The sequence below is a fragment of the Lagopus leucura genome, unplaced genomic scaffold (assembly GCF_019238085.1).
Source record: "Lagopus leucura isolate 7727_CA_CO unplaced genomic scaffold, USGS_WTPT01 Super-Scaffold_100009, whole genome shotgun sequence".
NCBI lineage: Eukaryota > Metazoa > Chordata > Aves > Galliformes > Phasianidae > Lagopus > Lagopus leucura.
The window spans coordinates 3,061,190-3,082,885 of record NW_024962266.1 but is presented as its reverse complement, the minus strand read 5'-3'; the positions used below and the strand labels follow the sequence as shown (position 1 = coordinate 3,082,885).

At 40.5% G+C, this 21,696-nt stretch overlaps 1 protein-coding gene across 3 annotated transcripts in view; it reads right to left on the bottom strand.

Moving 5' to 3' along the window:
- Nucleotides 1-21,696, bottom strand: part of RABGAP1L (RAB GTPase activating protein 1 like) — a 204,856-nt gene that overhangs the window by 80,289 nt on the left and 102,871 nt on the right. For all 3 annotated transcript variants that reach the window (XM_042874140.1, XM_042874141.1, XM_042874142.1), the window contains exons 14-17: nt 18,361-18,474; nt 9,603-9,677; nt 6,111-6,236; nt 4,924-5,067 (exon numbers count right to left, since the gene is read on the bottom strand). In XM_042874140.1, the coding sequence (XP_042730074.1) occupies nt 4,924-5,067; nt 6,111-6,236; nt 9,603-9,677; nt 18,361-18,474 (459 nt within the window). The remainder of the gene's footprint in view (nt 1-4,923; nt 5,068-6,110; nt 6,237-9,602; nt 9,678-18,360; nt 18,475-21,696) is intronic.

Sequence of the window (21,696 nt, the reverse complement as noted above, 5' to 3'; positions counted from 1 at the left end):
CCGCACAAATCAGTGCCATACAATGCACGCGTGTTGAGATCCCTTCCACCCACAGCCTGAGACACAACCTATTCTCTTTCTTAAACCAATTAGGATCTAGCTGGAACAAGCTCAGAAGGAAAGCCTTCCCATCCTCTTTAGATGAAAGTGCAGTGGCTACAGAGACCTCAGGAAGGAGGCTGAGCTCCCCAGAAGGTGAAACACAAAGAGAGATGGACAGGAGGAACAGCATGGGATAAATGCCAAAGCTGGACAGTCCGTATTTGTGCAAAGGAAAACAACCCCAAGGCCCAGCCTTCTCCAGCTCACATGTATGACACTGACTTCACTTTTGTACACAGCACTGAAATACTGCATGTTTCAGTGCTGTATCAACTCATAATATATAAGTCCAGTTTTTAATATGCTGTTCCTGAGGTAGGCTGCTGTTTCACAAGATTCACTGAAGTACACGCAGAGTGTGGGGTGTATGGATTTACAGATGAAGTGGGCTTGCTCCCTTCTCAACTCCTGAGTCAGTTTAATAAATTAAAATGCTAATCTGCTCTTTCTCAACCTAGCAGTGCCAAAGCACTCACAATGGAGGTACTGTGACAGACAGAAAGCAGCATCCTGATGGGGCACCCACTGCAGGAACACTGTTCTTACTTGAGCCACACCACACAGCTCAGTGTCTCCTGGCACACCCATTCCCCAGCAAGGCACACAGAAGAGAGAAATCAAATCCTCCATGCCAATACTTAGAAAACTTCTGAAATTGTCGTGATCTCGCTGTGAAGTGGTGCTTCCAGGCATCATGGCAACATAGGACAGAGCTGCTACTACGTAGTCCTAGAGAAGGCAGTCTCATTTCTCTGATAAGAGCTGTACAGAAAACAATGCATTCATACACAGAAGTGACAGGAAAGCAGTTGCATCCTTCTTTTCAGTCCTGATCCAAAAATCGCAGCTCTGCAGTCAAAACACTAATTTTTGTAATGGACTATGTAATTACTGACACTGAGATATGTAAATATATGTACCAGCGCAGGAAAGGCAGCACAGAGGGAGTTTTGCACACTCCTTGAAAGGAAAGAGCCACAATCCTTTTGTATTCTATATCCCCAAGACCTGCACACGAGAGCAGCCAGACACACGCACAGCAGGTTAGCAATAACATCTCAAAATGCCAGGTAAAGAACAGAACATCAGCTTGAGCTCTGAACCTCCTTCAGTTTTGGCAGCACTGCATCTGTGTGTGTATATATCCCAAATATATTTTCTTTTTCCTTTTTTAAGAGGAAACTTTCGTGAAATCAAAATTAAAAGCTTCTAAGTAGCCTGCCAACTGCTTTTCTCCTCTTTTAAATGTCTAATCAAGGTTACTTGTTCAGTGCTTCTAAAAAGCATTTTGATTCCAAGTTGTATATTCTAAAATGCAAGAGGAAATTAAATGTTAAAAAGTTAAATGATGTGAATTTTTTAGTCAAAGGTGGGAGCAAGACAAAGCAGGCTCAGGAGCACTCAATAGCACGATGTCACATTGATAGTTAAGACTGACAAGCCCACACAGAATTCTGCATTTCATCAACACAGTTGTTCTGTAATGCAAATAGAAACAGCAAAAGGAGACTAATGAAGTGGCTGAAACAAGCAGCTAACAGGAGCCTTGGAGGAAGCTCTTCATCTGACATTGAGATGTTGAAATTTATCTGCAGAGCCAGGCTGAAAACCACGCACTCTGATGTAATCTCATGGATGCTTGCAACTGGATCTAGAGGTTGGTTTGTTTGCTTGTAAACAGGCACTCGGACACCAAGTACTGAGCCTTACAATGAGCACCATCATGGTATGGCTTACCTGCCTCCAAGCTGGCAAGCTTTCAGTTTCTATCCAAGAAAAGACAAAGAATTTCAAAACATCTCCTTTTCAGATGACCCTGGGTGACATATTCTGTCCTATGGCTATTGAGGCAACATTGGTTATTTTTACATTAAGTAATTCTGGGGCTGAAACATATCTTCAGCAGCCTGCATATGGCTTAAAAAAGGTCAGAGAAAGACAACAGGATGGAAGAATTCAATCCTGTAGAGGCCATGCCAAGCCCAAAACTTGTGTGAACCTGAGCTATTTATTTAGTTATTAATCAAGTCATTTTTAATGCAAGAATGATGAAAAGACCTTGACAGTAACAGCACACACTTCGATTTAATTTTAAAAATTTCTCCACAATTCCCATCACAAATTCTGCTTATTTTTTATGGGATCCCACCTCCCTGGAATCCCATGATGGAGGATGATCCATGAAAATGATGTACCCTGAAGGTTCACATCCCAGCTGTGGAGCTGCCACTCCAGCACGCGCAAGGGAAGCAGGCAGGCCTACCTGACCACAGCAGCACAACTGCAGCACTTCGAATGTTTCCTCTCCAGATTGAGAGTTAAAAAGTATCTGTAGTACCTCTTCCAGCCAAGGTCAAGAATTGAAATGACAAATCTCATCCAAACATTCCTGGGCAACCCAAACCATTCATCCACAATTCAAAGATTTTCATGGATACCAGAGAACTGCCCTTGGAATGACCACTTTTTTGTAGCACCCAGGCATCAACTGCCATCAATTTAACCATTTTTTTCCCTTCCCCCAGTACTTTTCTGTCACAACAGATACGTAGGATGTAAACTTATTGTCAGCAGCAGACAGGACAGGATTATGCAGAAAGCACAGCCAAACTTGAGCTATTTTAAATTCATCTGTATTTATGACAAATTAATGAGAAGGCTGGAAGCTTGTTTAAATTAAAGAAAAAAAAAAACAAAAACATAAGACTTCAAAGGAGTTTGATTTTTTGAGGATTTTTTTTTTCCAGAAGAACATGTTCTGGGCTTAGCAGCTGCAACTGTTTTTTCTCCTTCCAGTCGCTGGAATTATAGGCATGCTGTTTGTTCAGAGATAAAGAGCAATTTAATGCAGACAAAAATTACTTTTTGACTGCTCCACCACTCCTTCTGGAAGCTGCCTGGACAGACTGCTTTGCAATACGTTTTCAGCCCTCCATTAAGGAATGGTTTCTTTCCTATTTTGTCTATGTGCCTTCAGATCTTATTTTCTCTCTATGGTGAGGGTCAACTAGATTTTTAGTTTAAGGTGATTTTAATCTACACTCCTCTCACAAATGCTCAGAACTGCCTGCTACTCCAGACTGGGTGAGTCATGAACATTAGGAGCAATCTTCTGATAGTCTGCACTGTTGCCTCTGTATGTTCTCAATACACACTGCCCCACTGTTTCTCAAGATGTCTGTACGTACCTTCTCACTTGAAATCAATTTTCTTATCACTTTCTGATTTTAACTGTTGTACAGGATGCTCCTTTGGTTCTATATGACTGCCCTCCACAGATGCTAACCAGTTTCCCTTTCTCTGGCAGACTCCCGCACTGGTTTCCCTATGTCCCTTTCAGATTCCATCACCTTTCTTCCCAGAGTAACTCCTTCAGACATGCTGAGATAAACACTGCCACACGTGAGATGAATGCAAATATTTAAATCCATATTAACCATAACTAAAATCTCTCTACAGCATGTTTCACCTTCAAGCCTAATGCAATAAGAAGTACACGAGCTTCAGATGGGATGCAGCTATACTGCTAGCACAATAATCACCACTTTGGAATGGCATTCTGTACTTCTTGGTAAACAAGTTTTTAAAATGGTTATCTCCCAATGCAGCACTATATCAAGATCAGAACGAAGAAGTAAAATCAACCAACAAAGAATGATCAAATCCATTGAAGTCCATTCTAAAACCTAACTCACAAAGAACCCCAAGGCGATCGAGGTATTTTGTTCTCTGTTGGACAGCTATCTCTGCAAAAAGGAGGGCAGAGACAGGACAAACCAACAACTGTTATTCTCCTATTTGCACACTTAGTAATTAAGGCACTGTGAAAAAGTTAGAGCTCAGATATATCCAAACTGAAACATATTTGTGTGTAAATGTGGAATCCATTCTCCATTATTACCTGTCACACTCACTTGGATACCTGGAGGTATTAACCTTTTTTTTTTTAATAACTGAGCGCATATGCAAAGCAACACTCTTAAGGAAAACACAGCAAGTTATGAATTGCAGGCCATATTTGTTCTGCAAGGAATGTTATCAACATCGACATGTGCAGCAAGCCTGAGAATTCCCAAGTAAAATACTTAATGCTAAAAAATGTACAGAATGAACCAGAGTCAACAGTGTTTCACATTGGTGAAACCCTTTGCATCTGAAAATGCCAATCATATACACGTGTACACAAATGTACGCACACATATATATATGACCACCTCTCCACCCTGACTTCCTGATGACAAAAAGAAGTGCTAACATCTCACCAAAATAAACACTCCTGACTGCCATTTTTGTCTTCAGTCAAAGCGCAGATGTGTCTACAATACAGAAATGCACTATTTGCTATGTGGAGTCATGCACTCCCCTTAGTTGGAATAACAGGAAGGAGAGAGTTTCATTAAAGGGTACTGTTTAGAAGTTCTCATTATTTGCTGAATACCATGCCATCATGTCTCTGGGTGACATTCTGAAATGCAAAATCTCAGGAGTTTTACCACTAAAAGCCTACAGGGTATCTTCTGGAGATTAGAATTTCCAACTTTGAATAAACTGTGTAACAAATTAAATGAGAACAGATGTGTACATCAGATACTGTTAATAAGATCCCTTCGTACAGAATGAGGCAAATCACAATTTTAATTTGAAAACCGGACCAGCGTTTCACTGAATATCATCTCTTCAATGTAATTATGGTTTCTGAAGAATTCAGTACACACAGTTAAACTGTAAATGACTCCAACAAAATGAAACACAGAAAGACAGAAGTTCTTAACACATTCACGAGGTGGAGAGAGGGCTTTCTGATTCAAGGGTTTTTCTTACCTCACAAAGTAGTAAATCAATGATGTGGAAGACCATGCAGAGTGGAAATTTGGCAGTAAAAAGAGTGAGGAACCACTGGGACGCGTACATATGAGCTTCCAAGTTGAGGTCTGAGAAATGGCTATACAAATCAGGCAACTGCTCCTGGAGTACAGGAAAAAATAATAAATGCTTCAGTACTCCTCCTTAAAACAGGATCATCGTCTGCAGTGTCAGTAAGTACCAGGCTGCTGAAGACTGAGAAACAATAAAGTGAAATCCTGGCTTCTTTTGAGCAGCAGTAATAAGTTTCTTTATAACTTTTAGTGGTCATGGTTACAGTTTTAATGAGATACAGTTTTAATGACATTTAATAACCACTATGAATTCTATCACAGCATCAAACAATATGCTATTAAATTATACTGAGAAATTACAAAATCTTCAATAAGGGAAAGACAGAGTAGCTGTGAAACTTACATCATGTACAGATATATTTTTAAAAGTTATTTCTTAATCATGTCTTGTCGTTTATAAACTATTCTGTTAAAAAAGCAATAGATACTGGAACAAGCTCACCTTGCAGACCATGAAGTGAAGCTAGCTCTACTAGTTAGCTTTCACTTTGCAATAGAAACCCAGGTCAGGTCTTAGTGAACTGCTAGTAAGTGCTTATTAGTCAGAGCAACGGTGTCAAACTTGCAACTTTTTCTTTAACTTGCTCTGAATAGGACATAATTACACCCGAAAAAAGAGCAATGCACTGAAATCACAGTAAAATGACCTACAGTTAATTTGTATTTCATAAGTGTCACGATGTCCTGATTTGCCTGACCTCTTAACCACCAGTACAACTCTTAGAAAGCAGGACACTGATAGAGGCAGTCCGAAAGACTGACCTTGGCCTCAGCAGAGCAGAGAAATTCTCTCTGTGTAACATAAGAAATTTGGGAAGAGAGAGAGTGAGCAAACTGACAGACGGAAAAAAAATACAACAGATTAGCAGCAACATCATTATATGAAAGGAAAAAAGAAATTATAAGTAAATCTGATTTCACAATGTTTGGATGTAGGTATTAAGCTTTCCTGCCTTGGTTCTATTCCACCTTTAAATGAGGGGCTTTGCTGCCCAGAAGGTGATGGAAACAAAGCACCAGTCCCCACACCAGTATTCCCATTTATTAAGTAATTTGTTAGTCTGGCCCCACCTGCATTAGCTTCTCCAGCTGGAAAAACTTGCAATGGAGATCTTCAAAGTTATTTCTGTAGAGGTCCCGCAAGCCATAGTCATACATGATTTTCACAAACACACAGAATGCCTGCTCCTCTGGCATCTGGAACAACACACAAACGTGATTTTAAGAACTGAGCTGAGGATGGACATTCTTTCCACAGACAGACACACACGCACACTTAAATACCTTAAGATGAATTCAAAACCAGGGATGTATTAAATTTTCCAGCAAAGCACTCAGAATTTAGAATTAAGCTACTCAAATCTCAAGGGGATTGTTCTACTTGATGGACACCCTGATGTGGCTCTGTAAGACTTCCTCTGAAGAAAAGGAGGGATCAGATCATAGGCTCATGTCAGTATTGCATCCCTACAACTATACTTTGTGCCAGTAAGTCTGAGATCCATCTCAGGTGCAGAAGTCCAGCTTTAAAGCAAAACGCAACAACAAATCACCCTAAGACACTGACTTCTACCATGCAAGACTTGGTTAGTTGTAAAATATGCAGAACCATATAAACCACAGAGGTTATAACCAACCCTCTGTGAGAATAATGCTTATCTACTCTCATCCAAACCCCAGAGCATGACAATCTCTGAAGTCAGGTTTTCCATGATGAATAAAGTAGAACTAAATGTTGCCTTCAGAATCTCCTTGTGACCTTGAGGCTGGCTGATCCCCCCTGCTAACATCATGGTATTTTTTTCAGAAGCCCAATCTCTGTAAACTCTATTTCACGTTGGCCAAAATTTCTCACTCAACAGAACTTCAGAAAGCAATACAAATGGCTGTGTGAGCCACTCTGAAACTGCATTTGTTGGCTTCAGTCCACTGAGCACCGAATTTGTGGGAAGCCCTGTGTCATCACATCTCCTTTGTGCCCTCAGGCAACAGAATAATAAGATAGGCACAAGCAGACCCCAAATCAGGTCTTCAATCACATGCAGGGGGAAAAAAAGACAACTTGCTTTTATGGGCACTGGATTGTTATACGGGAAAACATTCATTGAGTATCAAGAACGACAGCTCTTGACCTTCTAGCATATTCACTCATCCACTCCCATGCCAACCCCTTATCAAATATCAGCAATTGATGAAAGCTCAGTATTTTTCAAAGAGTCCCTTGTTATTTACCTCCAGGGTCTCATCATTTCTGGTTCATCCTATGATTATGCCCTATCTCCAGGGCCACGTGCAGACATTTCCATTTTCAGACAGCATACTAGTTAACATAAAGAACTGCCAGGTCAGCTGTTAGCTATCTGCGCAGGCTAGATTCACCTAGAACAAGCTCTTAGGAATCTCAGAGCTCTTATGAATCTCAAAGCTCTTATCACCATTCTATCTGGACAGAACAATCCCCACTGACAGCTGATCAAGGCTGCAGCTAAAGGAAGGGAGAAAAAAAAATTACCCTGACCAAAAAGCTTCAGTCTGCTCCAGAATAAAATGAAAGCAAACGCACATTTTTTGCAAGGTAACAATTATTTCTAATAAAATGACAGATGCTCATGCACAAGCACACCTACCTTGCATGCTCAATCAGACACGTGCAGTGATAGTCATTCCTCCCCCGCCACAGGGAGAGGGAACAGAGGTGAGCACTGGGCCAAAGACAGTACAGGCAGAGGCCATGGAGTCCTCACTCTGTGGATGCAGGTTCTCCAGCATTACCAGCCCCAAGGATTCAAAATTTGTAAATGAAATTTACTTTGTTGTTGTTGTTTTTAATTTTAAACAAAACCAATTATTTGGAATTACAAAAGCCAGAAATTTGTATTTTGTTCTTTTAAAAAGAAATATTAGTTTTTCACATAGTAGCATCTCCAAGAGTCAGTCAGACAAAGAAAGCCAAATGCAGTGAGACTGACAGCAAATCTTATTAGAGATGGCAACACTGGTCCCCTGAGATTAGAGATTACCTGCTCATCTTTGATGGCAATTTCACCAAAGCAGCAAAATCACAAAAAGCCAGGATGGAAGTTCAGGCTACCCAACCATCCCTGAAAGGTATCTACACTGAAAAGAAATATCCTGTCCCAGAAGAGAAGGGGAAACGAAGGAGTCTAGAATCCATGCAAAGACTGGAGAGTTAGAGGGGGTTGTACAAGCATTCACAGATGCAGATTGGTTGAAGAACTTGAGAAAAACACAAGTTGGAGGATATCCTGGGAAGCTCCCAACTTACATGAGTGACACTGCTTCCCTTCCCCCCTTTCTCTGATTATTTCAGTTTAATATCCTATTGTAAAAGCAAACATTATAAAGGGCATATTAAAATGAGTGCAATTGCCATTTAGCATTCCCTGCAAAACAGGGCACTTTCTTCTAACTCCAGAAATACTAGAAAGAAAGGAAATTCTCTACTGCAATGACAGCATACTACCAAGAGAGAGAAGCTAAATATTAGTCGAACACTAAGAATGTGACACCCATTCATTTCTAAACAACTTGGGCATTGCAAATGGATTATCCCTCCAGTGGAAATTAGAAACCTTCTTTGGGTAAAAAAAATTACTTGCAAAGTAACCAATAGATATGAGCTGATTTGTAGAATATGTGGGACTGCAGTAACCTAACAGAATTCAGATTAACTCTTGAGGAATCTCAAGTTTCTCTGTAACAATTTCACATCATAGATCTCACCTGAAATTACAGCTTGTGGTTAAATAAATCTGAATTTGATTTCCAGGTGGCTGAGGAAGAGCATACGTAACATATGTGCCACGAACATCCTATGCAAACCCATGGTCTGTAGTGTATTTCAATCATGATTAATAATTGAAAGCCTGACAGAAAAAGGCAATGGGCAGAAAAAGAGCTGGTGTTGGGATCTTAGGCGTTTTGTTCAGAAACTCTTCACAATATCTACCAGTATTTGAATCTGCTTCTTTTCTACTGATGCATCTAAGTTAAAGCATCTCACAAAATACAAAAATCATGTATTTATCTCCCCATGTGTTTACACCTACACGTGTATGTACACGAAGTGACAGGTCAACGTTTGTAAAGATTTTGGTTACAGGCTGAAATATCAACATTCAAATTCAGCTTTCATTCAGAAGAATTCATAAAACGTCCTCAGGAGGAAAGGTATTGCTGAAATTGGTGGGCATGCTTTCTTCTGTGAGCTACTCCGAGAGCATCTCCCAAATCTAAGTTCCCCTTAATCACAAGGGGAGTTTACGTACAGGAGTACTGAACTCAAAGAAAATCTAGCACATCGCCTTCTGGTTTTCACACAGAACTACTTGATTATTTAATGGATTTCTCCTAAATAAATGAAATCTACATTCATAAAAACAGAAGCTGTTATTCACTATTTGCCAGAAAGCAACAGCAGTAAAATAAATTTAGACAAATATAAAACAGTGCATATCTGTCAAATACAATGTTCCAGTACTACTGATTTTAAGGTTTAAGGCTGCTCTAAGTATCAAAGCTTTCATTTAGCAATTAACTCACATGAAGCAGTAGCACAGCTGCAAGGAAGGACTGTCCCTGGCAATAGCCAATGTCTTCATCATAGACAGAATATGCCTAGAAAAGATAACAGTCAACATATATTTAAAATGCATTTATTTTTCAAACTGCATGAAAAGAGCTGGATGTGATTTCACCTAAACCAGGGATAATTCTGCTGAAGTCAGGAGTGTAAGAATGGGAATGATGTAGCAAGCATGAGCTAAGAAACAGGCAACTGTGGGTTGTGTGGGGAGTGTGCTTCCTTCTTTGGTTTGAGGAAAGCAAATCTTCACACTGTGAAAAAAACAGGACTCAAAGTCATCTGCTAGAAAACCACTGAAAACTACATGGAAAATTTCATCAGAAACAGTTTTTCCACATCCTTGTTATGCAGAAAAATGAAGACAATTAATTATTTTTATCTTCCTTTATGGTAAGATGGCCGTGCTATTTTTTATTTATCACTGAAAATAATAAAACCTTCCTTTCTTCTCTGCTTCTCAGGGACAAGATAATATTTTGAAAGCCACGTTAGAGGATGTTGAGGATTGGAGGAAACCTGAGACAGTAAGTAACCCAGAGCAGGACTGACAGGAAAGAGACGGCCATCCTGAGGGAACAACGAGGTTATGGTGAGGGAAAACTGCAAGGCCAGAGCTGCAGGAACAAGCCAGCAGATCCTCCTCAGTCCGTATCCTCTGCAAACATACCTGTGTGCATTCCAGTCCCGCATGCAGGCTCCAGCTCTAGAGCAAACCTTCCCTTTACAGAGAAAGCACTGCATCCATCATTCTACCAGGAGCTGAAGTGAAACTGACAGGTGATTATCGAGATCTTCATTCTTGCCCTTCCTCAAAACCAGGACAACACTTGCCAGCTCCCAGTCAACTGGGACCCCTCCAGATTCCCAAGATCATTAAAAAACACTTGAGAGTCTTCACAGTGCCTTCAGCCAATTCTTTGTCTCAAAATGACATTTGGCTCCTTTAAAGCCAAGTGTAATAACATAATTGCCACTAACTTCTGCCAGAAACATTGGAATCGAAGCCAAAATACATGTCAAGTCTTAAAACCATCTTTCCTTTTCCATTCTGACTGGCAGAAACCAAGAAACAAATATTTCTAAGGAAGTTGGTAGTGACCCCAGTAGGGAAGACTTTCATCAGGAACATAAACTGAGCATTCTCTTAAAGCTCACTGTTTAGCAGCAACTCATCCATGCATTTCCTAATACGTTTGTCCCTTGGCCTCTACTGCTTACTGTTCCTTAAAGAGGAAATAGAGGTGACCATGATCCCAATCTACTGCTCATTTTCACCAGTCAAGCAACTACAAGATGACTAGTCAAGTACACTGCTGAAAATAATAATTAAAACCATCACTTGTTAATAATCAACAATAAGCAGCCTTTATCTCTACGTTCACCAAATCTACCGGTCTATTTTAATTGTGCAGCAGTCCTAACACATGCATAATTTCTGTCTTGAAAGGCCAGCTCCAGGTACATGAAATTACAAATAATACACGTGATTGACGCTTTCTTCATATTAAAAGAGAAACATTTTAAATTAACAACAGCAACAAAAACACGTAAGGTAAAAATGAAATGATCAACCTTCATGGTAGCTCCCTCTGTTGTAAGAGGGAGTATTAGCATAATGGCTAATTGTTTGCTAAAAACAGCACTGACTTAATCCAAACCAGCTTGAAGACCATACATAAACTGCTTCGCAAACTGGCAAGGATAAAATTTAAGGTAAGAGAAACTATCAGGAATGTAAACATATGCCTTTGAGACTGGGAAACAACATGAAATTGTGGCAGAAGATGGAAAATGCAGAGTAAAAAAAAAAAAGAAAAAAGCAACCCCAATCACATCACTCTGCATTTTAAACACAAATACGAAGGAAGAATAAGGAACATTCTCATGATCAACTTCCTGAGCACAACAGAAGTAGTAATAAATCCATTTTCAAACATAACCAGAGCAAGAAGGCAGAGATTATACTTGGAAAATACATGATGGAGGTACAAAAGTTGTGTTTAAACTCCAGCACAACATCCACATGAACTTTCTTTGTGCCTGTGTTATTGCAGAATAATCACAGACGCTGTCATTCTGCTGGAATGACTTCCTGCAGGGAATGCGTTGAAGGCTCTGTCTCCAACCGAGCATCAGAAGAGATTATAAATCAAAATGAAGAAAAATACTGAACATGTATTTAGAACAGATAGCATGGACACAAAAAGTTTTGAAGGAAACTCCCCACAGCGTGATCCACACGAGCAGCCATGGCCAGATACATGACTGTCATCTTCAGCTCAGGACAAGGAATTACGACAAAACTGAAAAAGATTCTAAAGATTCTAAGTCGAAGCTACGTGATATGGGCAAATAAAGATATATATCTTTTAAACTAACTATGCAGAATCAACATGATTTTATTTCACTTGCCCAAAGCAAATAGATTTTTGACTTTTATGCATATTACGTTTCCAATTATATGTATACTTTTAGCTTTAAGTAACCTTGGGGACTTGATATTGCTGAAATACGATGTAATTAACCAAAATATCCTCAAAGATGCTGCCTACAAACCACAATAATGCTACGTAATTAAGAAAAGATCTAAGATGAATTATTTAGGATTTATTCTTTAAGGGACTTAAGAGCATTAACTTTGATTTTCCACATGAAATACGAAAACAAAACAAAATCCCAAATCTCCCACTTCCACTGAAGCCGCTGTTTCTTCTAATTTCAAGGGAATGGTATTTTTCCCATGATAACTTGTGACAATGCTGTAAACTTCCAGTTCTTATTTTTTCAAGTTCTTTAGGAACCTCCAACAGCAATACTTCAATTAACTGAGATCTTAAATATTCCCTTTCTTGCAGTTTAGATTTAATAAATATTCTGATTCTGACTTAAAGCCTTCCTTAATTCCCTTTAACTCAGCAAAGATCTTATTACAGAATTAAATCATCTTTTCAATAGTTATCAGTCTTCCACAGAGAACTGCGCGGTTATTAAGCACATTGTTAGCAAACAAACTGTTTAAAAGCTAAAGAGTCTCCTGAAATAAACAAGCAGTAGAGAACCATGTGCATATCTGGAAAGCGAATGAAGAACCCAGAAATGGACCAATCTTCTGTAGAAGAAGAGAATGGTGAGGCAGTGGAACAGGTTGCCCAAGGAGGTTGTGGATGCCCCATCCCTGCAGGCATTCAAGGCCAGGCTGTGTGGCTCTGGGCAGCCTGGTCTGCTGGTTGGCGACCCTGCACACAGCAGGGTGTTGGAACTGGATGAGCATTGTGGTCCTTTTCAACCCAGGCCATTCTACGATTCTGTGATTCTATGCTTCTGTAGATACAATAATTCCATGCTAAATTCCATTCCACTGGTCAGTACCATTGAAAATCACACGTGGAAAGGTTGCTTATTGGAATGCAGTAACTCAGACTCTGGATTTCTGCAACCGCTCTGTGTGAGTCCCAATGGTCTGAAAAGAGGAAGTTTACAAAGGTTCATCTTGAATTCCACACCAACTGTTTTTTGCCATTTTTCATCTTCACAAGCATGAAAATGATTCCTTGTACTTGCTGAAGGTTCACATGAACTTGAAACAACAAAACATAAAACACTAACTCATAAGCAGCTTACAATCACACAGCCTATTTGCCTCAACTGCATTAATTGCAACGAATTAGAAATTAAACAGACTCCATGAAAAAGTATTTCTATAGCGTTTGTCTCATGAAAAGATCTTCCTCATATTTGCCAGAGCTTTCACACGCTTCCCAGCAATGCAGTGGGAAAGGTGCGAGCAGAGGAGCTACACATCCCCATCCTCATCTGCAAGAACACCATCTCTTGTCAGTAGTAATGTCTTCTGGCACAGGGAACTCTCACTTCTCTGAAAAAGCGACAGGCACTCTGGCAAGCTGCTCAGCAGCCATATTGCATATCCAGGATCTCGACCCCAGAAAAAAAGAAAATGAAAAAGGAATGCAAGACTTTTTGACATGCATGCCTGGTTTGTTCTCACTACTTACCTTTGTGTCACTACCGAAATGATCTCAGGAATCAGTGTTTGATACAGAAATTGCTCTGTGCTGAAGGGGAAAAGACTTGTGCAGAGTCTGAAGAACGTGGTGCCTCAAGAAAACACTCAGAGCCTTCTCAAGCAACAAGGAATTTTATGACACGCTCGCTGAGTGACACTGGTGATAATACACTTTAAAGTGCCACACCTAAAAGGAGAATTTAAAACTCCGTACCTGAATCTATTGCAAGGCTAACAGTCTGAAAGCAATGATATTTCTATGTCTGCTTCTATGTACTGCATCCTACAAGGAATTTCTGTCTTCACTGCAGACTGCATTTACCCGTTTATTGTGCATCCCCCAGAGGCAGGTATGTGTGCACCCTACCAGCCCAAACCATAGGCTCAAAGAATGAATAAGTGCTCATGTTCTCTCATGCAGGCTCCTGAAAACAGTGAAGTCTTTGCTCTGATTCCAGTACTCAAGATTCACAATCCTGGCCTTTTAACCAGCACAACTCAGTAGAAAATCCATATGCAAGAACAGTACTGCTGCTTCCTTGCTGAGCACAGATGCACATAGAAGGAACCAATGTAAATTGAAGACGACAAGATAGCATTAAAAATCCTTTGCATGAAACAAGACAACAATATTTACTGAAATCGCTCTTCAACCCAGGAGTGAAGAAAATAAACAACTAAAAATAGATGAAGAATAATTCTTAACTAAATCTGCTTATGCTCCTATGTGTATTCTAAAATACGATAGACCACTACAGGAAAGAAAGAGATCTGCTCTTTGACAAGGAATTAAACTAAAGTGGCCAAACACCCATTTGTAAACTAGAACAGTAGCTAAAAAAGGATTGAGAAAAGAATATGCACACGGTGTCAAGAGGTCGTCATCAGAATGAAGGCACCACAAAGAAGTGAATATTTTTCATGAAAAGATAAAGGGCAGACAGTTTACAGAACGGCATGTGGATGTGGCTCTGGGCAGCCTGGTCTGCTGGTTGGTGACCCTGCACATAGCAGGGGGTTGGAACCGGATGAGCGTTGTGGTCCTCTGCAACCCAGGCCATTCTATGAGTCTATGATCACATCCTGGCAAATACGACCGGGATTAGGATAAAACTACAAATCTGATACACCAAGAAGACAAGTAACAGTAACAAAATACATCATGATAGGAGTGATTCATAGCCTTCCTTGTGCCTTTTTCACTGACGCCAACTCTGAACCTCTGAAAAACCCATCCATCTACTTTCACAAAAGCAGGGAAACGCTGTGTCTATTGTTTCAGCCTGCCCGATAACATTATTAACCCTGATAAATTGAGTTCACTGCAGCAAATTCAGTTTCTTCTATTAACATCACAGCGGTTGTTTGTCAAAGAAGAGCTGCTGTAATCAGAAAATTAGAGAAAACGTATCTCATATTAAATTGTGCACTGTGTACGCTCCAAACAGTTAAGAGAACTATTTCTGTCACACGCCTTGATTCCCTGGAGCACAGAGCTGCTAACTACATATGCAAGCATAGAAGTAGGTCGAGAGTACTATCCTGTTATGCGTTGTAACACCGGGAGCAAACTCTTTAGATAAAGCTTGAATTTTCAGAGTATTTCAACAGAAAGTCTGCAAGAAGCACAAATATTTCCCAAAGATGTTCTCTCTGAGCAAATATAGTTTATGTGATGTCCTCTAGTGAAATCTCAGATCTCAAATCTGGAACTCTTTTCATTCCTTATCACCACCGTCAGCCTTACAGTTTATTTTTAGACACCTTACTTTGTCACATATACGTTCTGAAATTGAACAAGTTCCCATCTTCCCTGATTTCCTACTGTTCTGAAGAAGAGACTTAAGAGATGGAACTAGAACTGACAGACCTGTTAAAATGAGGCAGTGAGCTTTTAATGGTTTCCCTTTTTATCTGACAGCTCAGATCATCTCTTGTTTCAGTGGGGCACGGAGGAAAAGCTCTTCTTCTTACTCTCCCACTTGAGGAAAGACCCCTTCTGGCTTCATTCAATAATCCCATTCTTCAAATATCTCATTTTCACGTCAAAAGAAGGCCCTGAGCACACAGCTCTGTTCAAAGCTATGTTAGCAACCTAAAGCGGTTATTAGAATGACACATTTATAAGCAAATTAATTAAATTTTAACACTGTTCCTTTGTAAATGACCAAGTCCATCATAAATGCAAGGTCTGGTCAGACACAGCCGTAGAACAGAGCTCTATCACCACTCAACAAGGACGAAGGGCTGCTCAGAAACCTACAGAGCAGTTAAGTCTCATCTCCATACTGGCAAGAAGGTACAAACTGGCAAGAATAAAAGCAGAATACTTATGAATAATTCAATGCCGAAGATTCGATATGGCTGTTGTATAGGAAGCAACGCTTCACAAATCCTTTTTTTAAGGAACCAACGAGCACACAAAACATGAAGCAGTCAGTGCAGCCCACGAGGATTCTGGAAAGACATCCAACGAGATCCCTTCCCAAACACTTTTAGGCAATTAAGCAGCCACAGGAAAAGGCTCAAACAATCAATTAGAGGACAGGAAACCAGAAGAAGGAATAGTCAGTTTTCACCCATTGAATGAAGGCAAAGTTTCTCAAAGAACCTCACATGAAAATGTGCTAGAGCTGACGCTATTGAAAATCTGCATCAATCATATAGATACACATAAAAATAGCACAGTAACAAAGTCTGGTGATGACACGAAGCTGCTCAGAGTAGTAAACTGAAAGCTGACTGCAAAGACGTCATGTAGAATCTGTTTGTATCAATAGAAGGTGGCAAAATGGCAGAGAGAACTCAAGAGAACTTTTCAAGGGAAACACAGCCCTCAAACTGATTTGCATGCTGATGGGCTCTAATCAGAAAACTGAGGAATGGGAAAACCAACACCTGCTTTTGCAGCTCCTTTCTGAGCAGGAGAAGCTGAGATTGGGAGAGCAGGGAAAGCTCCTGGCTATGGAAGGTGAGCACAGCCCTTCACTTCTGCTGCAGGCAGCCCAGGAAGGACTGAAACCTCTGCCCCTCTTAGGTTAGACGTAGTTGTTTAATTCTGGATATGGCAAGCAAAAGCAGCTGCAGCATCTATGAAACAGGGCCGCTCAAGTCATTCTATTCCTATCTAAGCTTCATCCATTTATACATCCTTCATTACTTACAATTCCCTTCTCTGTGCCACCTACAAATCCTTAGGAGAGATGATTTTTCTGTTTTCTTTCAGACGATGAACGAAAGCACACCAAATAAACAAGTGATCTTCATGACACCCTGTTTGAAATGCATTTAGTTCAATGTAGCTACGTTTAGAAACCTAAGCTTTAGTCAGCTTTAATTCCTTAACGTGCATTTTATTATGTTCCAACTTGTCCAGCATTTATATATATATATATACATATTTCTTTTGTATGGCATCAGTTCTACAAAATTGTTGTAAAATTGCCTTCACCAAAGAAAAGTGTATTTCCCTTCCTTATCTTAGCCTGTCAAGATCTATTTTCAATAAACTCACAGGCATTCATTATAATATACTTCTCACATTTAATTCCTGATAAGCTGAATGCCATTCCATCATTTTTCACTTAACTGATCTCAAACTGACAAGCCCGTAATTACCCACATCATTCCAGTTATTCTTTTCAAAGCCCTCCAAGATTAGTGAGGAATCAATGTAATTGGTCCAACATCCTGTCTGCTTCATTCTTTGCTTTTTTTTCTCTAAAAGAAAATGTTAATGCGAATTATTTAGGTCTGTGAACATCATTTTAATAACCTAAGCAGGTATTTTTTACCCGCTGTCCAAATTACTGCTTGAATAGCAGACTGCATCACCACCACATTTATCTGGAGAAGGAGAATATGTATCAATATACCCCAAAGGCAGGACACTTGTCTGCTTGTTATGACAACTCCATCAATTCTGTCTGTACAGCAGCTCGAGGAGGAAACAGAGCAGCAAGGAGAAAGAAGAGCAGTAGGAATGGCTTTGTCTGAGGCAATCCTTTTTTCTATACGTAGAAAAAAATGTAAAATGAAAACTGACTGCCAGAAACACAATACAGTCTGTAATTGACAACAGGAGAATTGCCTATCCAGCAGCAATCTAATACCATTTGCATCTCTCCTGAGCAGCAAGCCTGCCTGCACAGCCTGGCCAAATCTGATCACTCAGTACCTCACCTCCCCTGTGTGTGAACTGGAAAAAAAGTATTAGGTTTTTCCTGGATCAGAGGGTGACATGGATGGCATGAGTGAAAAGCACATCACTCATGGAATGGTCAGCTAACTTGTTCTCCAGATAATTACCTCAGAGACATTCCTGCTCAGCATCACTGCAGAGATTGCTCTGAGATTTCTCACCCTCAGAAACTGTCTCTATTGGCAGAGAAACAAAAGCTCTGCTCCCCCAGGCTCCTACAAGAACGGCCCCAGATCCCACACTGCCCACTAATAATACTAATGGGAGCCTCAACTATTCTCACATGCATTTTAGGATACAGAAAAGGCAAAGCTGCAAAACTACTTCAGCAGAATATGTAGTACTACAACAACACTATATTCTTCATAAACAGTATAAAAAAAGCTTTAAATCGTTCTGATTGATGATTTGGATCAGAACAGGGTTAGCTGGGCAAAATACAGTCACAGCATTATATGGAACATCTTAAAATTCAGAGTACTGACTGTACCTTGCAGATTTTGTATAGAGATTCCTGACCGTCTCCTTCTGTATCTTTGAAATAATCATGTGCTGGAAACGTACGATGAATATCTCGTGTAATGACATTCTCCTGAGCAGAATCCTGTAAAAAGGAGAAAAAAATCCCTGAATATTAGCCTGGCAACTGTGTAATTAAACACACAGCACATACAATTCTATATGCAGTCAATGCGGTTACATTAGATAGCTTTACTGACTCATGCTCAGAAAATGCTCTGAGAAGAAACTGAAAAGCCTCTGGTCTCAAACGAAGTAATAATCTGACAGTTTAACAAGAGCAGCGTGGCATGTTTTCTGTCCTTCAGGCTTACAGTTCAACTTCAGAACGCAGAGAAAATGACTGGTTATTTAATTGCAGATGGATTTTTTCCTACGGAACATATGCTTACTGATTTCTCTACCAGCAGAAAAGGAAAATGAGACCGTCTCTCTTTCGAAAGCTCAAAGGTATTTATTTTTAAATGTATATCAATCTGTGATAAAAACCGTGTTAATTACCACTTAGAACTATTCCTGGGAAATGTTCAAAGTTTACCAGTAAGTGGTCTTTAAGAGAACAAAACCAGAAGTATAAGAAAATGTTATACTTTCAGGTAAATCCTGTATCTCCTTGCTGCTAGAACATCCTCAACAGGACCTAAATTCATTTTTACAAGGACGAGCACCAGGGAGAAGCTCGTGTGCCTAACCATGTCTGAAAACACCACAGCAGAAGCCCTAAGATAGCCCTGACTGATAGGCAGCTGTGCTTCAGGAGGGTAGGAGGCTCCTTAAGTGCTGCAGCAGCTCAGCAAGCTCCATACGGATGATCTGCACATCCAAACACATCTGAAACAACACCAAATGGTTGTGCTTGGAACTGAGTTGTTTCCGAGACATACCTGCCTCTTTAGATAACGCAGTAACTGCTTACAACACTGTATTTTTATGTGATAAGAGCTGTGTGTACGAGGACATGGCACCAGAGTGCTGGAGCCTCAGCATCTCATCCATTATCTTCAGGTTCCAGTTACTCGCAGTGGAAGATAGCACCTTTACAACAGTCAATACCAAGCACTGCTTTTCTCTGTTCCCTTTGTAATCCTAAAGGGGAAGCCAACAGAACCCTCATATGCGACTTAGAAAATAAATCTTTTATAAGCACTTTTGCCATGAAAATGAAATACATCCATTTGTTACACAGAAGCTTCTAAATCCTCAGACTGCAATTTGTAATCCAGCGCTCTACAGAAACGAGCTTGAAATCTGCTGGAGTCAGCAGGCAGCTCATCTCCTGTGGCTGGGGCATCCCTAACCCCACACAGGCTCTGCAGAGCTGCACAGGAATGCTCCTTCCTCCGCAGCCCTCAGCAGCCGTCCTCTTCCTCCTCTCCGATCCCCACTCAAGTCCATGTCTCCTACAAATCTTCTCTCTCTTCTGGAGAGAAAGAAGCAACAATGGATGCTTCATTTATGTCGTCCTAATTCTTAGTGATCTCAACGGTTGCTTTCCCTTTGCTTGACAACATCTTCAGTACAAGGCAGTGACACAATCTGTATTTTGCAAAATACCAGGCATGTTGTGATGTGCTGAGGAAAGGAAAGCTTACAGAGAGGCGCTGTTTTTATTACACTTGCTGGAGAAAACAAACGTGCTTTTGGGCTTTCCCCCGGTCACCATCAGCACCTTCAGGATCCCTAAGCATCACGACACTGTTAGTGAGTGAAACTAACCATGCAGCCAAAATCATATGCAACAATACAGATAAGAATTAATGTTTGATAAACAGCAGTTCTCTAAGCAGCATTCTTAGAGCTCTCTTATCATATCCCCGAAGCCCAGTCCAGGAGCAATCCCATTACAGGCACAGTGAGAAGAGTGAAAGGCCACTGTGGAAACTCCCATCAAAACAAAGAAAAAGAATCAATACATTGGTTCAGCATCTTCTGTTTTTCTCACCATCAGTTAACAAGTCATCCTTCCACATGCCCTTCTATTTTCTCCTCGTGCCTTCAGTACTATGTCACCTTTCCTCACACAAATCAAGAAAACAAAAGCTGGCAGAGTAAATGCCCAAGGCAGGCCCACAAAACATTGGTGTGAAGGCCCCATTGCACACTTTTGCTGATGTGGAAGGAGTCAGAGGCAGAGGCTGTATCCAGCAGTGAGTACAGATGCTCTAGAAAGCTAGAGGGAAATAGTCAAATGCATCAAAAAGAGTATTTAAAATAAGACAATAAATGTACTCCCTAAAGACAACACCCACCCGAAATGCTTTAAAGCCACCATTTAAGAAAACTAAGAAGTAAGACCAGAGAGGAGATCAGTATAGAAAATTCCTTCATATATTTAAATATACACAAAATCCGTGCAACTCTCCACCTTTATCCATACTGCATTCATTCACTGGCCTGCTCTCAGGAGTACTGCAGCACACGAGTTTACCCTTATCTTAATTTGGGCTTTCAGAGGGATTTTGTTCTTCTGAAAGTCATGATTAGTTAATTCCTTATGAAAAAAAGATCAGGTGAGATGGCTATCAAAGCACAAAGAGTTCTGATGATCTTCCTCACTTCTAACAATCATTTTTGCGCTGCCAACTCAGAGAAACAATATTCTACTCAGGGAAAGAGTTATCTTCATGTGTCAACTCTGTGACAGCTGACATCGTACTGAACGAGCTCTCTATCTTGAGTTGGCACACTCTGAAACAGCCCAACTTCTGCAACTGCGAAGCAACCGTACCCGCGTGGTGACACTGCTGTCGTTCTGAACTATTAAGGCATTGCTGAATGTGGACACGGGATGCCAGAAGGCAGATTGAAATAGAAAAACAGAGAGAGAAAAAAACAACAACTGAAAACTATTTCCATTACAGTAAATGTTAAAAGAAAATTAAGGCTACATGGCCCTCAGAAGTAAGAAACACAGGCAATCTTTGTGCAGGCATATCCTGAATTATGTCTCAATTGAGGACATTTCAGACACTTCGGAAAAGACCCCTGCTCATGTATTGCCCCAAGCATACCCATCCTAGGTGTGACATCTCCCTGCCGGCTGCTAGATCAGAGAATCATAGAGTCACAGAATCACAGAATGGCCTGGGTTGAAAAGGACCACAGTGCTCATCTGGTTCCAACCTCCCTGCTATGTGCAGGGTCACCAACCACCAGACCAGGCTGCCCAGAGCCACATCCAGCCTGGAAGATGCACATCCTTTCTCCACTTCTGCCCCCAGGTTCTTACGTGGAAACAGGCACACAGCTTTCACAAATACACCACAAGAGGTTAGCTGAGCTTTCCTTATTACACAGTTGCCTGCAT